This window comes from Eutrigla gurnardus (genome assembly GCF_963514095.1).
Source record: "Eutrigla gurnardus genome assembly, chromosome: 8".
Lineage (NCBI taxonomy): Eukaryota > Metazoa > Chordata > Actinopteri > Perciformes > Triglidae > Eutrigla > Eutrigla gurnardus.
This window is the reverse complement of record NC_139922.1, coordinates 3000957-3017673: the sequence shown is the minus strand read 5'-3', so window position 1 is coordinate 3017673 and position 16717 is coordinate 3000957. Positions and strand designations below refer to the sequence as shown.

The 16717-nt window shown below is 45.0% G+C and overlaps 1 protein-coding gene across 4 annotated transcripts in view; it reads left to right on the top strand.

The window, feature by feature from the left end:
• tns2a (tensin 2a) overlaps window positions 1-16717 on the top strand; it is a 65786-nt gene that overhangs the window by 42437 nt on the left and 6632 nt on the right. For 3 of the 4 annotated variants that reach the window (XM_084015358.1, XM_084015356.1, XM_084015359.1), the window contains exons 4-22: window positions 1500-1538; window positions 1821-1862; window positions 2281-2330; window positions 3153-3336; window positions 3421-3471; window positions 3580-3702; window positions 5557-5621; window positions 5921-6004; window positions 6903-7015; window positions 7810-7870; window positions 8822-8897; window positions 9915-10044; window positions 11520-11585; window positions 11736-11852; window positions 12722-14296; window positions 14497-14662; window positions 14955-16132; window positions 16244-16375; window positions 16498-16593. In XM_084015358.1, the coding sequence (XP_083871484.1) occupies window positions 1500-1538; window positions 1821-1862; window positions 2281-2330; window positions 3153-3336; window positions 3421-3471; window positions 3580-3702; window positions 5557-5621; window positions 5921-6004; window positions 6903-7015; window positions 7810-7870; window positions 8822-8897; window positions 9915-10044; window positions 11520-11585; window positions 11736-11852; window positions 12722-14296; window positions 14497-14662; window positions 14955-16132; window positions 16244-16375; window positions 16498-16593 (4348 nt within the window). The remainder of the gene's footprint in view (window positions 1-1499; window positions 1539-1820; window positions 1863-2280; window positions 2331-3152; window positions 3337-3420; window positions 3472-3579; window positions 3703-5556; window positions 5622-5920; window positions 6005-6902; window positions 7016-7809; window positions 7871-8821; window positions 8898-9914; window positions 10045-11519; window positions 11586-11735; window positions 11853-12721; window positions 14297-14496; window positions 14663-14954; window positions 16133-16243; window positions 16376-16497; window positions 16594-16717) is intronic. The other variant, XM_084015357.1, reaches the window with a different exon arrangement.

The following is a 16717-nucleotide window of genomic DNA, read 5'->3' as shown; positions in this document are numbered from 1 at the left end:
TTTTGAGTTTCGATACTTTTGACAACCCTATAACTTTGCCTCTCCCAATCTTTGGACATTTTGTCTAGAGGCCTCTGTGTGTACATTTTTCAATTAGTTAGGAGGAATAGTGGAGAAGGAGGACGTGTTTAACTTAGCAAAGTTACAGATCTGGAAACATTGAAATAGATGAGATTTAGGGACGCTGGATATTTCCACATCGTTCACTAAAGCAGCAGAAGACGTTGTCTGTGTAAAGGTCTTTTAGCCTGAAGAGGCCCAACCTCTGCCATAGAGAGAAAGCCACTGACAAGCCAGAGAATGGGGCAAGAAACATGTTTTTATTGTGTGACTGGGTTGTGGTTGGACAATCACTGGAGTCCCAAAGGAAGTCTGAATTGAGACCGGATTCTAAAAGTGGTTTACATGAGAATTAAGGAAGCAAAGGCAGGAGTGATGTAGAAGGGCAGGATTTGGCTTCAGGTTTAAACTCATTTCATGTTGGTTCCTGGATCCAAAGGGACATTTTATGTATATTGGCAGCCAAATAATAATTTTAAGCAATTTCATTTCCATGTTTGGCATGTTCTCCTGTAGAAATATAAAGGAGAGGTCAAGTAACAATGGAGCGTGGTCAGCAATCACTATAGTTGAGTACTCTTTGAACAGCAGGAACCAAAACGTAATATATTCAGCCATGTATTTGGCTTCCGATTTTGCACGTTTGAGGTTTGCGTTGGGTTGGGTTTGGTCTGCTGTGGTTTAATGCTATATTCACATCATGGGCATTTTTCCCAGCAGCAGTTAAACAGAAATACCACGTAAACATGTTACACATGATTTCCCTGCATAATTATATAGAGGCAGTTACTGCTTATTGTTGATTGATGGATTATTCTTGCATTATTTCCTCTCTTTGAATACGGTTTTGTCCGCTGCATTGCTTGAGAATGAATACAGTAGTTAAATAGAACATTCAGGTGTTTTGTGGCTTGTTGTTAAAATTGAAAAATGTTAGTTCGACACTTTTAGAAAGACCCTTATTTAATCCCTTACCAAATGATAAATGAAATACCTGTCAGTTAATAAATAATAACAATAATAATAATAATACTAGATTGTATTTGTAGTGCAGTTTTCATTCAGTAACTCTCAGAGTGATTACATTAAAAGAAATATAAAAAAATAAGAATAAAAGCATAGTTAGTCATTATCTGTTCAGCAGGGCATGCTATTATTTTGTTCACAAAAAGAACAGCGTAGCCAAATGAACGGAGGCTGACTGTCTCCTGGTGAAATAGATTGAGAGGCCTCAATCTTGTTTCTAATCAAACAACATAATACGCATTTTCTAAACAATGTTAAGTTTTCGATGTTAAGACATTTGTGGGTTTCTCGGTCTCTGCAGTATCTTGTTGTCTGAGGAAGCTTTGTCCTTCGGTGTCGACCAACGAGATGAAATTGTTTGTCTTGTGTGCATGAACCTTGTATTGACATGTGGTTGTCGTTTTGTATTCCAGGTGACCTCGGCATGCATCCCAGCTCCCACCATTGATCTGGTAGGTTCCATTCATTTCCCTCAGCAGTATTTGATTTACAGCTAGAATGTCCTCTTTGATTCCTTTTAGGAAGCGGCATTCTCAACCCAGTTTGGGCTTGGCTAATCCCTGAAGCACTGCAGGATTCCAGTCTTGAAAGAAACTTGTTGATGTTTCTACAGGAAGTCGTGATGTTTATCCATTAGGGAGTCTGTTTGTTTAATTAACTCTCCTTTCCTTCCTCTCCTCTGTCTTCCACCTCTCTTCTCCGTCATCCTGCTGTCGCTCCTGCCTCGCATCCAGCAGCGGAGAGGAACCGCTCCTTCTCGACACATCCAGAACCTGGTGAGCTTTCCTTTTCCCTCCTTGTCATTCCAACCTCTATCCTTTTTCTCTCCCCTCGTCCGAGGGACGTCACTACGGGTAAAAGAATTCAGATATATCATCTCAATGCTTCTTGATGAGATTGATATCAATGCTTTTGATAAATATGCTGCTCCCCGATAAAATGACATCAGGCATAAAAGCTTTGAAATGATATACATCTCTTTTGTTTAGTAGATTAGCGTTCTAGATAACTCTGTACATAACTGCAGAAGTAAGTGTGCTCCTCTCTGCCCCTTCCTTCCTTTTCCATAACTATAAGCAAAAATGCTGTGGTTGATCGTACTTATGAGTTAATAATGTGAAAATAAAAGAAAAGTAATAAAGCGTGTGAGCATGATGGGACCGTTGATTTCGGTCTTTGTTTGTTTTCCCACAGGGGTCCACTAAGTCTCTAACCTATGCCAAGCAGAGGAACACGCTGCCACGGTAACGCTCCTCTCATTCATTTCATATAATAATCAATGCTGTTGCTTTTGCTTTATTCTAAAGAGGGATCTTCCAGTTTCTCTCTTCTCCTTTCATCTTCTGTCTTCTCTGCGGTTCCATCCAACCAGCCTGAAGTTTTAGCTTTAGAAGCAGCGCGTTGATGTTGCGTTGCCACAGAAGACCTGATGCTCACTGAGACCTTTAATGATTCTTAGATGCTGACTCGTCGTTCTGGTTGACCAGCTGTGTCAAAGTAAACATACAGGGGACTTTCAGGTTGCACATTGACAAACTGCACTTTGCAGTACAAGGATAAATCAAAGAATATTTCAATAAAATGTAATATCATTCATATTTTTTGATTGGATTAAGCACCTTGTGTTAGCTTTCTTTTCTTTTTTGTCTTTTTTGTTGTCTAGTGTATGTGAGTGTAAATCTGATGTTCTTTATTAATCCTTGCAAAACATTTTTTAATTTTTTTACGGTGAGTCAAAACTCGTCGTCGGTCTTTTAGAAGTCAGGTTAAGACCTTTTTATGGAACAAGGTGACAGTATGAGGAATCTGATTTTTCATGTCTATTTATGCCCTAGTTATGCTTGTATATGTATGTATGTATGTATTTTCTTTTCTTTACTCTTTTGGATGTGTGTTTGATGTCAGTGTTCTTGTGTTTCTGTGTCTTATATGGTAACACCAAGGACCACGTTGGAAATAAGTGTCATCACTTTAACATGTTCTCCTTTATGGATTACGTTTCTGTCTCTTAAATTCAAAATAAAATCAATCAATCGAGCCCTGCTCTCTCCCCTCCTTTCCTCCAGGAGCTTCAGCGTGGACCGCGTGTTAGAGCGAGTGATGGAGCGCCATTACGATTTCGACCTAACCTACATCACCGAGAGGATCATCTCCGTGTTCTTCCCCCCGAAGCTGGAGGAGCAGATGTACCGCCTGAACCTGAAGGAGGTGGCCGCCATGCTCAAGTCCAAACACCAGGACAAGTTTCTGGTGAGGAAACAAAAAAGACGACAATTCCACATCGCGTGAACAGCTGAAAGTATGCCTGGCTCATAAACACATGTTCTATGTCAGCTCCTGAACCTCTCTGAGAGGCGCCACGATATCACCCGACTAAATACCAAGGTAGATTTTCTTTCTTCCTTTATTTTTCGTAACTCGCCAAATTCAGTTCACAGCCTTTCGTTAAATCTCCTCGAACCACGCGATCTTTCCCTCCATCTCAATCTCCAGGTTCATGACTTTGGCTGGCCTGACCTCCACGCCCCACCATTGGATAAGATTTGTGCCATATGCAAGGCCATGGAGACGTGGCTGACCTCTGACCCCCAGCACGTGGTGGTTCTACACTGCAAGGTCAGAGTTCAGGGGGACCACCGGGGCTTTTTTCCAGGTGGACCTGCTCCTGTTGCTCCTGGGGTGCAGGGTTCACATGTTTGGAAGCCAAAGGGATTTAAACATAGGCTTTTTGACTTATTGTAGAATATAAGATCTGTTTATGATACACGTTTTATTCAGCAAGATAATCAAGAATAACTTCATTCTAAATGAAACAGATGAAGCCACACATCCCGTCACCACCGCTAAGATAAAGGCAGACTTGCTTCATCTAGTCTCATGTCGACGCTCACATAAAGTTGAGATGTATTTTAGAAAAACAGACAAAAACATTCAGATCTCTTCAGCTTGTGTTGATCTAACCGGAAACCCATTTAAACAAGCCGCTGACTTTGAGATGATGGAACCAGCAGGGTTTTATTTCCTACAGCACTCCATTGTGCTGAAGAGAATATCAAGGATGGAGAAGTTCATGTTATGTAGCATGAGTACATGGCACACATTGAAAGTACATAAACTGTACACCTGGAGTACTACAAATGATCACAGCAGAACTGTAGGACACAGTATAGTTTCAGCTTTTTTATTTGCAATTAAGTGGTTACAAGTGTAAGACAGTAAAAAGAATTTCATTAAATAATAAAGACATATTTATTAAAAAAGGTCCTGCATTCCAACTACTTACTACTATTAATTAAAGAAGCTTAATTATGTAAAACAGTTATCAAAAGTAAGAATACTATTTATGCAACAGACGTTTTTTTGTATCATTATAGTTCAATATAAGTTGATAATTGAGCCAATTAAAGAAAACCTCTAATGTTTCCAGTGTCTTCTATCATGATGCATCATATTTAGAAATAAATCATGTTTTGTGTATAACATCTTCATCTCCAGAGTGACGAGCAGCTAAAGAACTGAATGGAATGGAGTTAGTGAGAGTACGATATCCCCTCTGAAATGGAGCTTAGTTGCATGGATGTCCATCAATGACTGTAATTTGACTTGCTGTCACCAGTCAGTACCGGTGGAGCAGCTGCCACTAACTCCTTTAACTAACTAACTTTTTAGCATCTATTCTGACTCATTGTTTGTTTTGTGTTTTATTGGTTGTATTTGTTTCACTGTGCGGTGTCCTTGAGGGCTCTGAATGGCGCCTATAAATAAAATGTATTATTATTATTTTTTAGCCCAAATCTCTCCATTTACTCTTTCTGATGTAAAGACATTGCAGTGAAAATCTAACTTGACTAAAACCAAAAGTGCACCATATAATTTCATAAGCAAGAAGATGAACCCTACGAGCGACATCAAACTCTGTGGATATTGAACTTAAATATAATATATATATTATACTAACATATAATTCAGTAAGTCATCCTCTGAGGAACGTAGTGGCCTGTTGAACCTTCCCACCAAACAGTGAACCGAGCTCCCACGGCTGGTCTGGAGGTTTGATTCATTGGTTTTGCTGTTGAGGATCATTTAAATGCCACAGCACACTGGTTGTGTGGTGTGCTGACATTCCAGACCATTCCAGCTCCAGGCTTTCCTTTCCCAGCTGCAGATCACACCAGGGACAGGAACAAACAGCGTTTTTATCGATGAAGAATCTCCACTGAGAGGTTTAATGTGTGCTCAGTGAGGAGGTTCTGAAGGCTCACATTAACACACTGAGCTGGAATCTCTGTGGAATGTGTCGGGAAGTACGGAGCACGAAAAACACAGCGGGGAGCTTTTTAATTTGAATTCAACCTGCTTGTCCCCGTCCCTTCTCTCTAATGTCACATGTTTCAAGCTGTGAAAAATCAGCTGTCTTTGTACAACCCACAGCAGATGAAATCAGCATCCTGATTCTGTGCCTCCCTACAGGGCAACAAGGGGAAAACAGGCGTGATCATTGCAGCCTACATGCACTACAGCAAGATCTCCGCAGGGTGAGTGTGTGTCCACACACCAAACACGTTGAAGAGCGTTGAACTGATGTGTTGGATTTCAATGAAACTATTCATGTTTGCATGCTGATTGTCTTTTTAAACACATTGAAACAGTGCAGTGGCTATTTCAAGTATACAGCACAATGGTTTCCATTCAGACTTTTGAGTCATTTGATAATTAAGGCCAGGGGAGTTTGTGCAGGAACAGTGAGACTGGTTTATCCTGTTGCCAATGCCAGCTGTATCCTCTCCGTGTGTGTGTGCGCGGTGTGTGTGTGTGTGTGTGTGTGTGTGTGCAGGGCCGACCAGGCTCTCAGTACTCTCGCCATGAGGAAGTTCTGTGAAGATAAGGTGTCCTCTTCCCTCCAGCCGTCCCAAACCAGGTAGGAGGCCACGGGAAGGGATGGGAGGAAGTAGTGAGGGAGACGGGTTGGCCGCTTGTTGAAGGTTTCTCACATCATGGCAGATATATTAATGCGTTGCGGGCCTTGCCATGTCACAGGAGGTGGAAAAGATAATATGGCCGATTTCCAGTCAGTGGCTGTTTCAGGGTCCTACGACGGCGTATTAGGGCAAATGTGCGAGTTTAATTCTATTACAACCGGCATCTATGCTAGCTAACTTCCCATGAATGTCAAATTTATTTTTCTAATGAATCCATCCCAACGTGTGACAATGCCCTGTTAGGGTCCTGAGGGTGATGCTGCTAATGCTTATGGTTGGCTTTATTTATATGAGGCCATGTTGTCATCTTCTGGGTGTTTATTGATCACGTGGTTGGGCTAAGATGTTAGCGATAGCTTTCACTTGTCATGTCAAGTCCGGATGTTTGCCGTTGCTATGACAACAAGTGACGACTACCGTACTACTATCATCTTAGCCATAACAGTAACAATGTAACTAGTGTAGATGAACAACAAGCAGACTTTCTTTTATAAAATGATATAACGATTATATTATAAGTTCACACACTAACAGCAGTCATGGTGTGTGTGTTTGTTTGACCTCCCCTTTCTGCCTTTATTCTTATTATACCTGATAACTTTCAATAACTGCCACTCCGTATACCACATTATCTGCTCTGCTCAACTTTGACAGGCAGACGCTTTAGGAAACTAAAATGTTTAGCCTGAGGAAGGTCTCTTTTGACCTGCCTTGCTTGAAGACAGCAGCGCTGTGTGGGGTTTGCATTCTTCTTGTGATGATCTTCCGTTTCGTCTTGTATTGTTTTCCCCGTCTTCATCCCACTTACTTTATATTGCAACCATCTGTCTCTTCCAGGTACATCTACTACTTTGGGGGCCTTCTGTCTGGGGCAATCAAGATGAACAGCAGCCCTCTCTTCCTCCACCAAGTTCTCATCCCGTCACTCCCCAACTTCCAGGGTGAAGGAGGTGCGTTGGTTTCCTCTTTTTAGTCAAATTGCCAGCTTGGAATAGACATCTGCCTGTTCCTCATGAGGCAGAACGCATCGGCCCAATGAAATCTTGGAACCCACCGGCTATCATCTGACTATGATGTAGCTATGATGTAACTTTCTTTTTTTTTTTAAATCGCATGCAGAAGTCAGAGGTTAGCTGTGGACTAAACAGCTCCATATTACACTGGCTACATTTGCCCTTATCTGTTTCTGATTGGCTAACCCTGAATATGCTCCCTCTAAATATTAGCCCTTGCTCCCGGAGGCTCAAATATTGTCAGATTGAAAGCCATGAGTTCCAACATGACAGAACAAATGAAGCTCTCTGACAGCTGATCCAGCTGTGCCACTTTACAAGCATTGCATTTCTTCAAATGAGCACATGAGAGGGAAGGACGTCTCACGTTTCCCCTGTTTCCTTTGCATATTTACCTGCATCTCTCTCTCTCACTCACCTCTTGTGTAGAAAGCACTGACATGGCAGCGGGAAACAGAAACAAATGTATATGTGATGTTTGCTGGTGTCGGAGCACCACACCAGCAAACATCACTTTTTTTTTTCTGTTTCCCGCTACTCTCTCCCACTGAATCACGGCAAAGTTGATGGCCGCTCTCACAGCCGGTCACATTCACCCTCCACCCACACAAACCACTGTGGCCTGTTTGTGTTTAATCTGCTGATCAAGTCCCGGAGGAGGGGCACATTCCTCCGTCTTCATGTTGATAATGCTCGCTATGTCTGAATATCTCTCATCCTCCTCCTACTAGGTTACTCCCCCTTCTTGAAGATCTACCAGTCCATGCAGTTGGTCTACACTTCAGGCATCTAGTGAGTCTCTCTAGCTGTCATATGGCCAGCTAAATCCTATTTGGAAACTCTGGGGTGTTTTCACTCATGAGTGGAATTGAAGAGCAGGGGGCTAACGGACAAAACCTAGATAATGATTAAACCGGGATTTCCCTTCATCCTGGCTGAAGTTAACTGTGATCCGGTAGCATGAAAGCATGTCATATGTTACGGTCTAAGGTAGCATGGATATTTATGCTGGTGAGCTAGTCTGCTCCAGACCAGGGTCAGATCCAGGATCTATAATCTGGTCCTGTATCTCAGTCACTTAGTTGGGAAACCAACGTGTTCATTCCAGTTATTCCACTGCTCGTTACATATTACCATCCAGGAAGTAGCCTGCTGTCATTATTTAAACACTGTGATCATTATTTTACATTCAATCAGCCTATATTCATACGTGTAATTAAATTCTACATGTGATCGTCATGGTAACAGTTATAATTGTGTTCAGCTGTTCATATTGTTCAGTAAAGGTTCATCGGTTTAAGACCGGCGGTCCGATAACCAGACTGTGAGCCCCCCTAGCTATCTCTGTGATTCTGGGTGTAATGTTGTGATATACCACTGGGGGCGCTGTTGTAAAGTGTGAGTTCACCTTGTATGTTCTTCCCCAGCTGTCAGAGTTGTTTCATACAGTATTTGAGCTCCAGATTAAAGTGTTACAGTAACAATAGAACATCGTCTGGTTCATTAAGACACATAACTTCATGTGTGACTTTGTCATTTACTTCAAGGGCCTTCCAAGTCAACAAATATGAATATAGCCACGGTCAAGTAAAAGCATGATCAATATGTAGCTAAAATCAGTCATTTCAATCAGAGTCAGTGATACAAAGCAAGAGTTTGTCCCTCATTTTTCCACGTGCTGTCTGCTTGAGCTGCTTGATGTGTTGGTATTGAACAGGCTTGTGTGTGCTGTGTTGTCCTCAGTGACCTTCAGGGCACCGGAGGCCGGCGGCTGTGTGTGACCATCGAACCAGCGCTGCTGCTGAAGGGTGACATCATGGTGAGGAAACGCCTGGTGGAGTCACGTTATGACCTCATACACTGTTTTATCTTCAGATAGGAGGAATACTCTACACTACTGACATATTTACTGTTGTCATATCTCATCTCTGAAATATACATTTTGGTCTAGAAAAGGGTTTTGTCACTTTGTCCATTTTGTGCATTCAGCCAATTGGAAAGGAAAGTGGACATTTTGAACGTAAAGCCTTAAAGGACAGTGACATCAGCCACCTCGCTAACATCAACGTCCACCATGTTTACCAAAATGACTTCATTTCATAACTTCCTTTATTTTGTTTGTTTACATAGAGTTCATGTATTTTTCCATCATAGCATTGGGCTCAGCGGCTCTCTGGGCTCTGTTGTGATTGACAGCTCATTGGGCGGAACCAAAGTATTAAGCAGGTCAACGATTGGCTTAAAGTTACACCGCAATCTCGTGTTAGGCTTACATAGATACGGCTCAACATAAAATGAATGATTTTCAACTTTCATATTGTTATCATATACTCAGACATGTTGGGAAGTTGTTCTCTGAGCAACGTCTTCTTTTCTAAAAATGAATTGCGGATGGTAAACCGACATTGAGCGTATCGCATGCAAGCTTGTTGATCTCATGAAACGTGTTCCTTGTGCAGAGAGAGTGTGCTTGTTATTGAGGTCAGCGTACGCCGGAATGAGACTCTTTTGGACTTGATATTAGCGGCTAGCTCCACCCGGGTCACTGGAAGCAGTCGGACATTAATAACACGTGAACCCAGAACCTGCCTCTGGCTTGGGATGCAGACATGATTTGATATCAATGCACACATTTTGATGAGAGTAATACAGTATTAATAGATTTTCATGAGGTTGAATTTCCTAAACCCAGGCAGTGAATGGCGGTTAAAACAGGGAGGCTGAGCTCTACTCAAGTAAACACTGATGCTCACAACATGTGATGAAGACACAGGGGAAATCTTATCCCACGTGAACTTTGAGCTGTCTCTTTTCCCCTCTCTGCTGCCCTCTGTAGGTGAAATGCTACCACAGGCGAGCCCAGAGCGCCGACAGAGACGGCGTGTTCAGGTTGCAGTTCCACACCTGCACCATCCACGGGTCCCAGCTCTGGTTTGGCAAAGGAGAGTTGGATGAAGCTTGCACTGGTACATTTATTTAGGTGGTAGAGAGTGTGTTTTAATGTCTGTACCAAGTCAGTACTGCAGTGTTTGATTCACATTTCCTCTTTTGGGAAGTCCAGGATGAGAGCAAGTATTCTGTGTAGTAAAGGGTATGTACAATAGCTATAGTATCAGGATCCCCTTAAAGCATCTAACATAGTCTATATGTTTTTTATGTTAATAATGGTTCACATTGATGGGTTCAACTTTTGATCCAAAATATAAAATACTGTGTTATTTCTTCTTTCAAAAGTTCTGCATTATTTCTGATTTTACTTCTTTGGATCCTTTTTAAAAATGTGTCATCATCACATCTAGAAAACATGATATTTGGAAATAGAAACGCATTGTGGAAATGTGTTGTCCCTGTAGGAGCTTCATGTCCATGCTGGACATTGGAACAGCTCCCTGGAGGCGAGTGTACTGAGAATGAGTTGTACTGTGTGTGTGGAGGAGAGCCTCTCAGCAAAGAGGCTGAGTGAGCATGAGTTTGCTGCTTATTGATATGCTCATTAGTTCATTTCCTCCTTGATTTCACTTATAATGTCTACTGTGTATGTGGGGGTCAGTTCATGACAATATTCATTTACAAATATACATAAACGCTCCACTGTGGCTTCATGCATCTGTGAAAGGTATTAATATATTTCATATAATAGAGTAGAGCAGTGACGTTGTTAGGCCTATAATAGGGGGGTTCAAGCTACCCCTATTTTTTATTTTTGAAAAAAGAAATTCTCATATAAAATTCTCAATTCTCAATAAAATCTCATAGTGTTTAAAGGGTATACATAGAGTTTCAGGATTATACTATATTTAGAATATACTTTAGAAAGAAGCATTTCTGTAAACGCCTATTTGTCTTTTTGATTATATTCTTTTACAGACACTGAATCCTCATTTTGCTGGAATAAATACAGAAAAAATCCATACAAAATACAGTTATTTGTGTAAAGTTCATATTTATGTTGTCAGATTTCACTGTGACCTATAAAACCAGTCTTGGTTGATTCTACTGTATACTTTATGACAGAAACATGACTGAGCTCTGATTGAACCAATCTACAGGACAGTAACTGTAATTAAAGTCAGGTTCTCAGCATGCAGCTTTAATGTGTCTAAAAGGTAACATGACAGTAACTCTTGTCCAACAGAAGAGATGGAAGAAGATGATCTCTTGCTTTTAACTGGTAACTAGCTGGACTTCTTCACTGGTTGTAGTTCTAATACAGGACTACAAATATGCTTCTCCTGGGGGGCTCAGCCCCCCTGTCTTTAAATCCTAGTGACATCCCTGGTGTAGAGACACTGTTTGATTCCTTTGTCCATTTAGCACTGCCATGCTTTCATACATCTCATTAGGAGAGAAGACTGTGATCTGGAGAAACTTGAACACATGTATTGTTATGTCAGGATAGTCCTTTGACTGTTCCCTCTGTTTGTTTGTCCCTTCCTTCCAGATGAGCGATTTCCTTCTAATGCCACGGTTGAGTTTGTCTTCTCCTCTGGACCTGAGAAAATCAAAGGTTCGTTCACAAAAGACACAATGATACAAATGCTCAACTGAACTAATACACTTGTTCTGAAATCTAAAATACTAACATATATACATTTATACATTAAAATATACTTAAAATAAATGCAAATTGATGAGAATGAGATGTGGGTTTCGTCAGGCCGTGAGTACCAGAAGAACGACCCAGCCGTCACAGTGGACTACAACACTGCTGATCCAGTGGTTCGCTGGGATTCCTATGAGAACTTCAATCAGCAATACCAGGACAGTCTGGAGGGTAACACATCAACAACACATCAACTGTTCTCTTCATATCCATGTCATTACTTAAAGGGATACTTCACCCATTAGCAATTCAATTAAATTTCAATTCAATTTTATTTATAGTGTCAAATCACAACAGAAGTCATCTCAGGACACTTAACACATTGAGCAGGACTAGAATACACTCAAAATTTCAAGAGTCAACACAATTTCAAAGTCCCAACAACACCCAGGGGCAAGCTTTACAGCGACAGTGGCGACATTTGCACTAAGCTATGTATGGTTAGAAACCTGGTAGTGTGTTTGAATGTCGTCATCATTCCGTGTTTCTATTCTGAAAAGAGCCTCGGATGATGCAAATATCGTCATGTTGCATCATCGGAGGCTTTTTGGTTAGAAGGGGTGAGACTACAACACTATAGTTCCTCATGTTCTCAATCCGCCTATAGGGGGGCACCCACTGAGCCTACAGACCTGTTACAGACCTACTTCAGACCCACTTCAGACTCGGGGTGTGAGTGGAACTGGACCGGTCCTTTTTAGAAGAAAAATGCTGCTCTGTCCAAAATCTGCTCGCCAACAGACCACCGTCCCCGTTAAACTCACACCTAGACCACCGTCCCGTTAAACTCACACCTAGACCACCGTCCCCGTTAAACTCACACCTAGACCACCGTCCCCGTTAAACTCACACCTAGACCACCGTCCCCGTTAAACTCACACCTAGACCACCGTCCCTGTTAAACTCGCAGATTCATGTTTCCACCGGTGAAGTATTGCTTTAAGAGGGATAATTACAAGAGTTTGGCAGAAGTTAGTAAAAACAGACTTTCAAGTAGAAAAGAAGAACAGCGTTACACATATCATTTTTTTGTCTTACAGTAGATATTGCACACACCAGAGGTCCCGTTGACGGCAGTCTCTACGCTCAGATAAAGAAGCGCCGAGGTCCTGGCTCAAGTTCTCTCACCTCAACCAACGGCAGCAGCCAAGCGGCAGACCTCGAAGACGACAGGCCAGATCCTCTCATCGCTCAGCGCTCCGACTCCACCCTCTCAGCCCACTCCATCCACGTGAGCCAATCGTCCGTCCATCCCGAACGCCAGGGTGAGTCCGTTCGCCCTCTGCCCCCGACCAGACAGGAGAGAGAGGAGCTTGAACGTCTTCTCGGAGGCATAGAAGGAAACCGCGATGGGGAGCGAGAGACCGCTATCTTGGATGACGGAGATTCGTTGCCGTCTGAGAGATCCGGGACGTTGAGGCTCAGCAGGTCCTGCTCCTGCCGGGACGGCTACCGGTCCAAGCGCTGCGCCGAGCCGGGCTGTGACTGTACCCTCCTCATGCCTAATGGCTACTGTCTCGATCGGGCTCCCGGCACCAACGGGCACCATGGGGTCACCCCTTCTGCCAGTCCCAAACCAGCTGCTCCTCCGTCTCACATGGATCTGTGCCAGCACTACAGCCCCCACTCCCACCAGTCCCTTCCACCTCCAGATCTGGTGTGGGGCCGCCAGAGTGGCCTGCCACACTACCTCCACCGCTCCTGCTCGGAGGCTCCCTCGTCTCGACACATCTGTGCATACCCACCAGCAGACCTCACCCCCCACTCCCACAACAACCCGCATCACCACCCTCTGTCCACCCCGGGCCGCTTGTGCTATCGAGAAGAGGACTACGGTCCCTATAACCACCCTCCTCCCCCTCACAGCCACCACCATGCCCATCCCCACTACCCCAAGTCCTCCACCAGCCCTTCCCTTCATGATATAATGCTAATGGATGGTCTGCCACCCCCTGGATGCCCTTGTAGGGACTGCAGCATCAGGAGAGAAGACTCGGCGGTCTATCACAGCCTGAGGCTGGATCAAGGGGATGGCTTCAACTGGGACAGAGAGGCGGCGCCTCAGCAGAGGGAGGTGGTACTCAGGAGCATCAGAGAGGCGGAGTTACCCAGGGGGTCGGAGCTCCACTGGGAGAGGGATCCTGGGCTGAGACGAGGCAGAGAGTTGTCCCTCCACTGGGAGAGAGACAGGGAGGCTGAGCTACAGTGGGAGAGGGACAGAGAGGCCGAATATTGGCACAGGAGGGCTACCGTAGCCTCCTACGGCCCACAGGGTCATGACCTTCCAGCCTTCACGTTTGACCCCTTGCCATCAGGTCATCCGGCTTATCCAGAGGCATCAAGGTCCCATGCTCATTCCCACCTGGACCTGAAGTACAGCAGCAGCAGCAGTGGTTACCAAACGCCCCGCCAGGTGTGCCCCTGCTCGCCTTACCAGCCTTCGCCGTCCGAAAGCAGGGGCTACGCCTCAGGCTACCAATCAGAGTCCACGTCCCCGCTGCCCCTGGCTCCCTCCACCACGGGGCCCTGCAGCCATAACAATGGGCCGGCTGACCATCACCATAACCATTACCATCCAGACTCACAGCAGTCATATGTGTGTGAGTCACACGCTGGTGAGTCACGCTGAAACAGGAGATTTTGGATGACACCATAATTGTTTGGAGCATGCCTTGAACATGAGTCACAAGTTGTCCCATCTTGCAACATTTCCTTGACATTTACACCCAAAAGCAAAGCATTAACTTTGAAGTTCACATCAGCAGCTATGACACCTTATATGTTAGATATAAACCCTACTTCTCTTCCTCTGCAGACGGCCTCCGGAGGTCTGGGGAAAGTGTGGGCTGGAGGGATCACATTACCCACGGCTCCTTTAAAAGGGTCCACAGAGACGGTCATGCTGCGTGCTCCACACCGTCGGACATGTCTGGACCTCCCACTCCGGTCCACACCAGCAGCCCGCTGCGGACACAGGAAAGGTATTTCATGCTTCTTCGTACTAAGAGGGGCAGTTGTGTTGGTTGGAGTGCTCCTCGATGTCATAAGAAAACATCAGGAGCATGAAAAATATTTACATTGAACATTCCATCTGAAGCCAACATAAATGATGTTTATTTACGAAAGTTGACTATTCTATAGGCCTCGTATTATTATGAAGTATATATTAAGAAGTATTCCTTTAAATAAGGAGGTCAGAGTATATAATGTAGAAACATTTCATGAGATCACAAGTAGGTCTGTGACAGTAACACTCCTGTCTGTCCGTTGAAGCCCCAGTCCGGGAGGGAGAGAGCACGAGATCCGGACCACAGACATTACCAGTAGTGACTGTGAGACGTCCCGGCCCCAGGACGGACACTGCTGTGCTGATATTATCGCTCAGGAATCCCTGGAGAGCCAAAGAAGAAGTACAGAGCTGCCATCTGCCAAAGACACTCCATCGCACACGACCACACCTGTCCAAACAGAAACCCACGACCCCGGCACTGCACCGACAGACCTGCACCTTCCTCCTCCTCCACAACAGCACTGCTGCCCCAACATACCGGTGACACACACCCCTCCTTTTGATTCTACAACACCAGTCACATTGAACCAGGGCCTCTGCCGGGCTCCTTCATCCCCTGTCAGTGCCTCGTCTGCCCCAGACGCACCCCAGACCCCCCCCTCCGAGGCTGCTGCTCTGCCTTCCACTGAGTCCCAGGCGGTGTCCCAGCCTCAGAGCCAGACCCACTTGTCCAAACCACCCCCGGCACAGGCTGCCAGATCTTCCCCATGTTCTCCTACCAGGGAAGCTCACCCAGAAACTGCAAAACCCGTGAACACATCTGCCCCTGCATCTCCCACGCCAGCATCGCCGCCCCCCGCCCAGATGGCTTCCAGTAGCGTGGAGAGCTCCCCACTCTCCGACGCTCCAGTGCCTGGCTTCGCCACTTTGGGTAGGAGGTTGATGTTGAGTGGGTCCGACCTCCATCATTCGAACCACAGCCAGCAGCCCGGACCACAACAGCACCACCATCACCACCCGGGCATGGAGCACAGTGCTGCCAGCCACTCGTCTGCTCCGGACACTAACAAGAGGCCCGGCTATTCTGCTCACGCTCCCCAGCTCTATCCATCCTCCTATTCCAATTATTCCACCATCTCCATCCCGCTGCCTCACCCCCAGCCGGCTTTGCCAGAGAAGCGCCACCCGCCCGTCCAGCCTGGTTCACCCAGCGATGCGGTGGGAACTATGAGGCCAGCCGCGGGCCGTGTGTCTCCCTCGACCGCAAGCACCGCCAGCCAGCAGCAGCTCCACGTCACGTTCTCTCCCACCGTGGGGGAAATAGCACCCTCTGCAGACGGAGGGACGTCAGTGGAGATGGAACATGCGAATCGAGTCAGTGTGAAGTTTGTCCAGGACAGTTCAAGGTTCTGGTACAAGCCTGGCATCTCCAGAGAGCAAGGTAGTTCAAATGTTCTTCATCCTCGTTGTAAAGAACAGTCATGTTTGCTGCCAGCAAACACAGTTTATCAGTTTATACAATTCCTAACATGGTGGTTGTGTTTGGCTGCAGCAATAACAGCTCTGAAGGAGAGAGAGCCAGGAACCTTCCTGATCAGGGACAGTAACTCTTTCCAGGGGGCCTATGGTCTGGCCCTGAAGGTGGCGACGCCTCCTCCCACTGCCAACAACCACAGTAGCAAGGGTAAGAGTGATGGTCTCACATGTTTGCTCGTCCCGTTCATTTAGGTTCTTTTACACGTCCGTGGTTTTGTCCTTGCTCGACAATGATACCTTCAACTTGTGACAATACATCTGCTGTTACAGTGAGTGACCCTCTGGAACAGCTGGTCAGACACTTCCTCATAGAAACCGGCCCTCGAGGAGTCAAGATTAAAGGGTGTCAGAACGAGCCCTACTTTGGTACGTTTTCCTGCTCCGGCTTTACGACGACACCACATCCACTTTTCACGGATCAGATTTGTGTTACTATGAATGAGGCAACGTCTTGTCGCCTCTAGGCAAAGTGAGATGTTTGACTCTATTT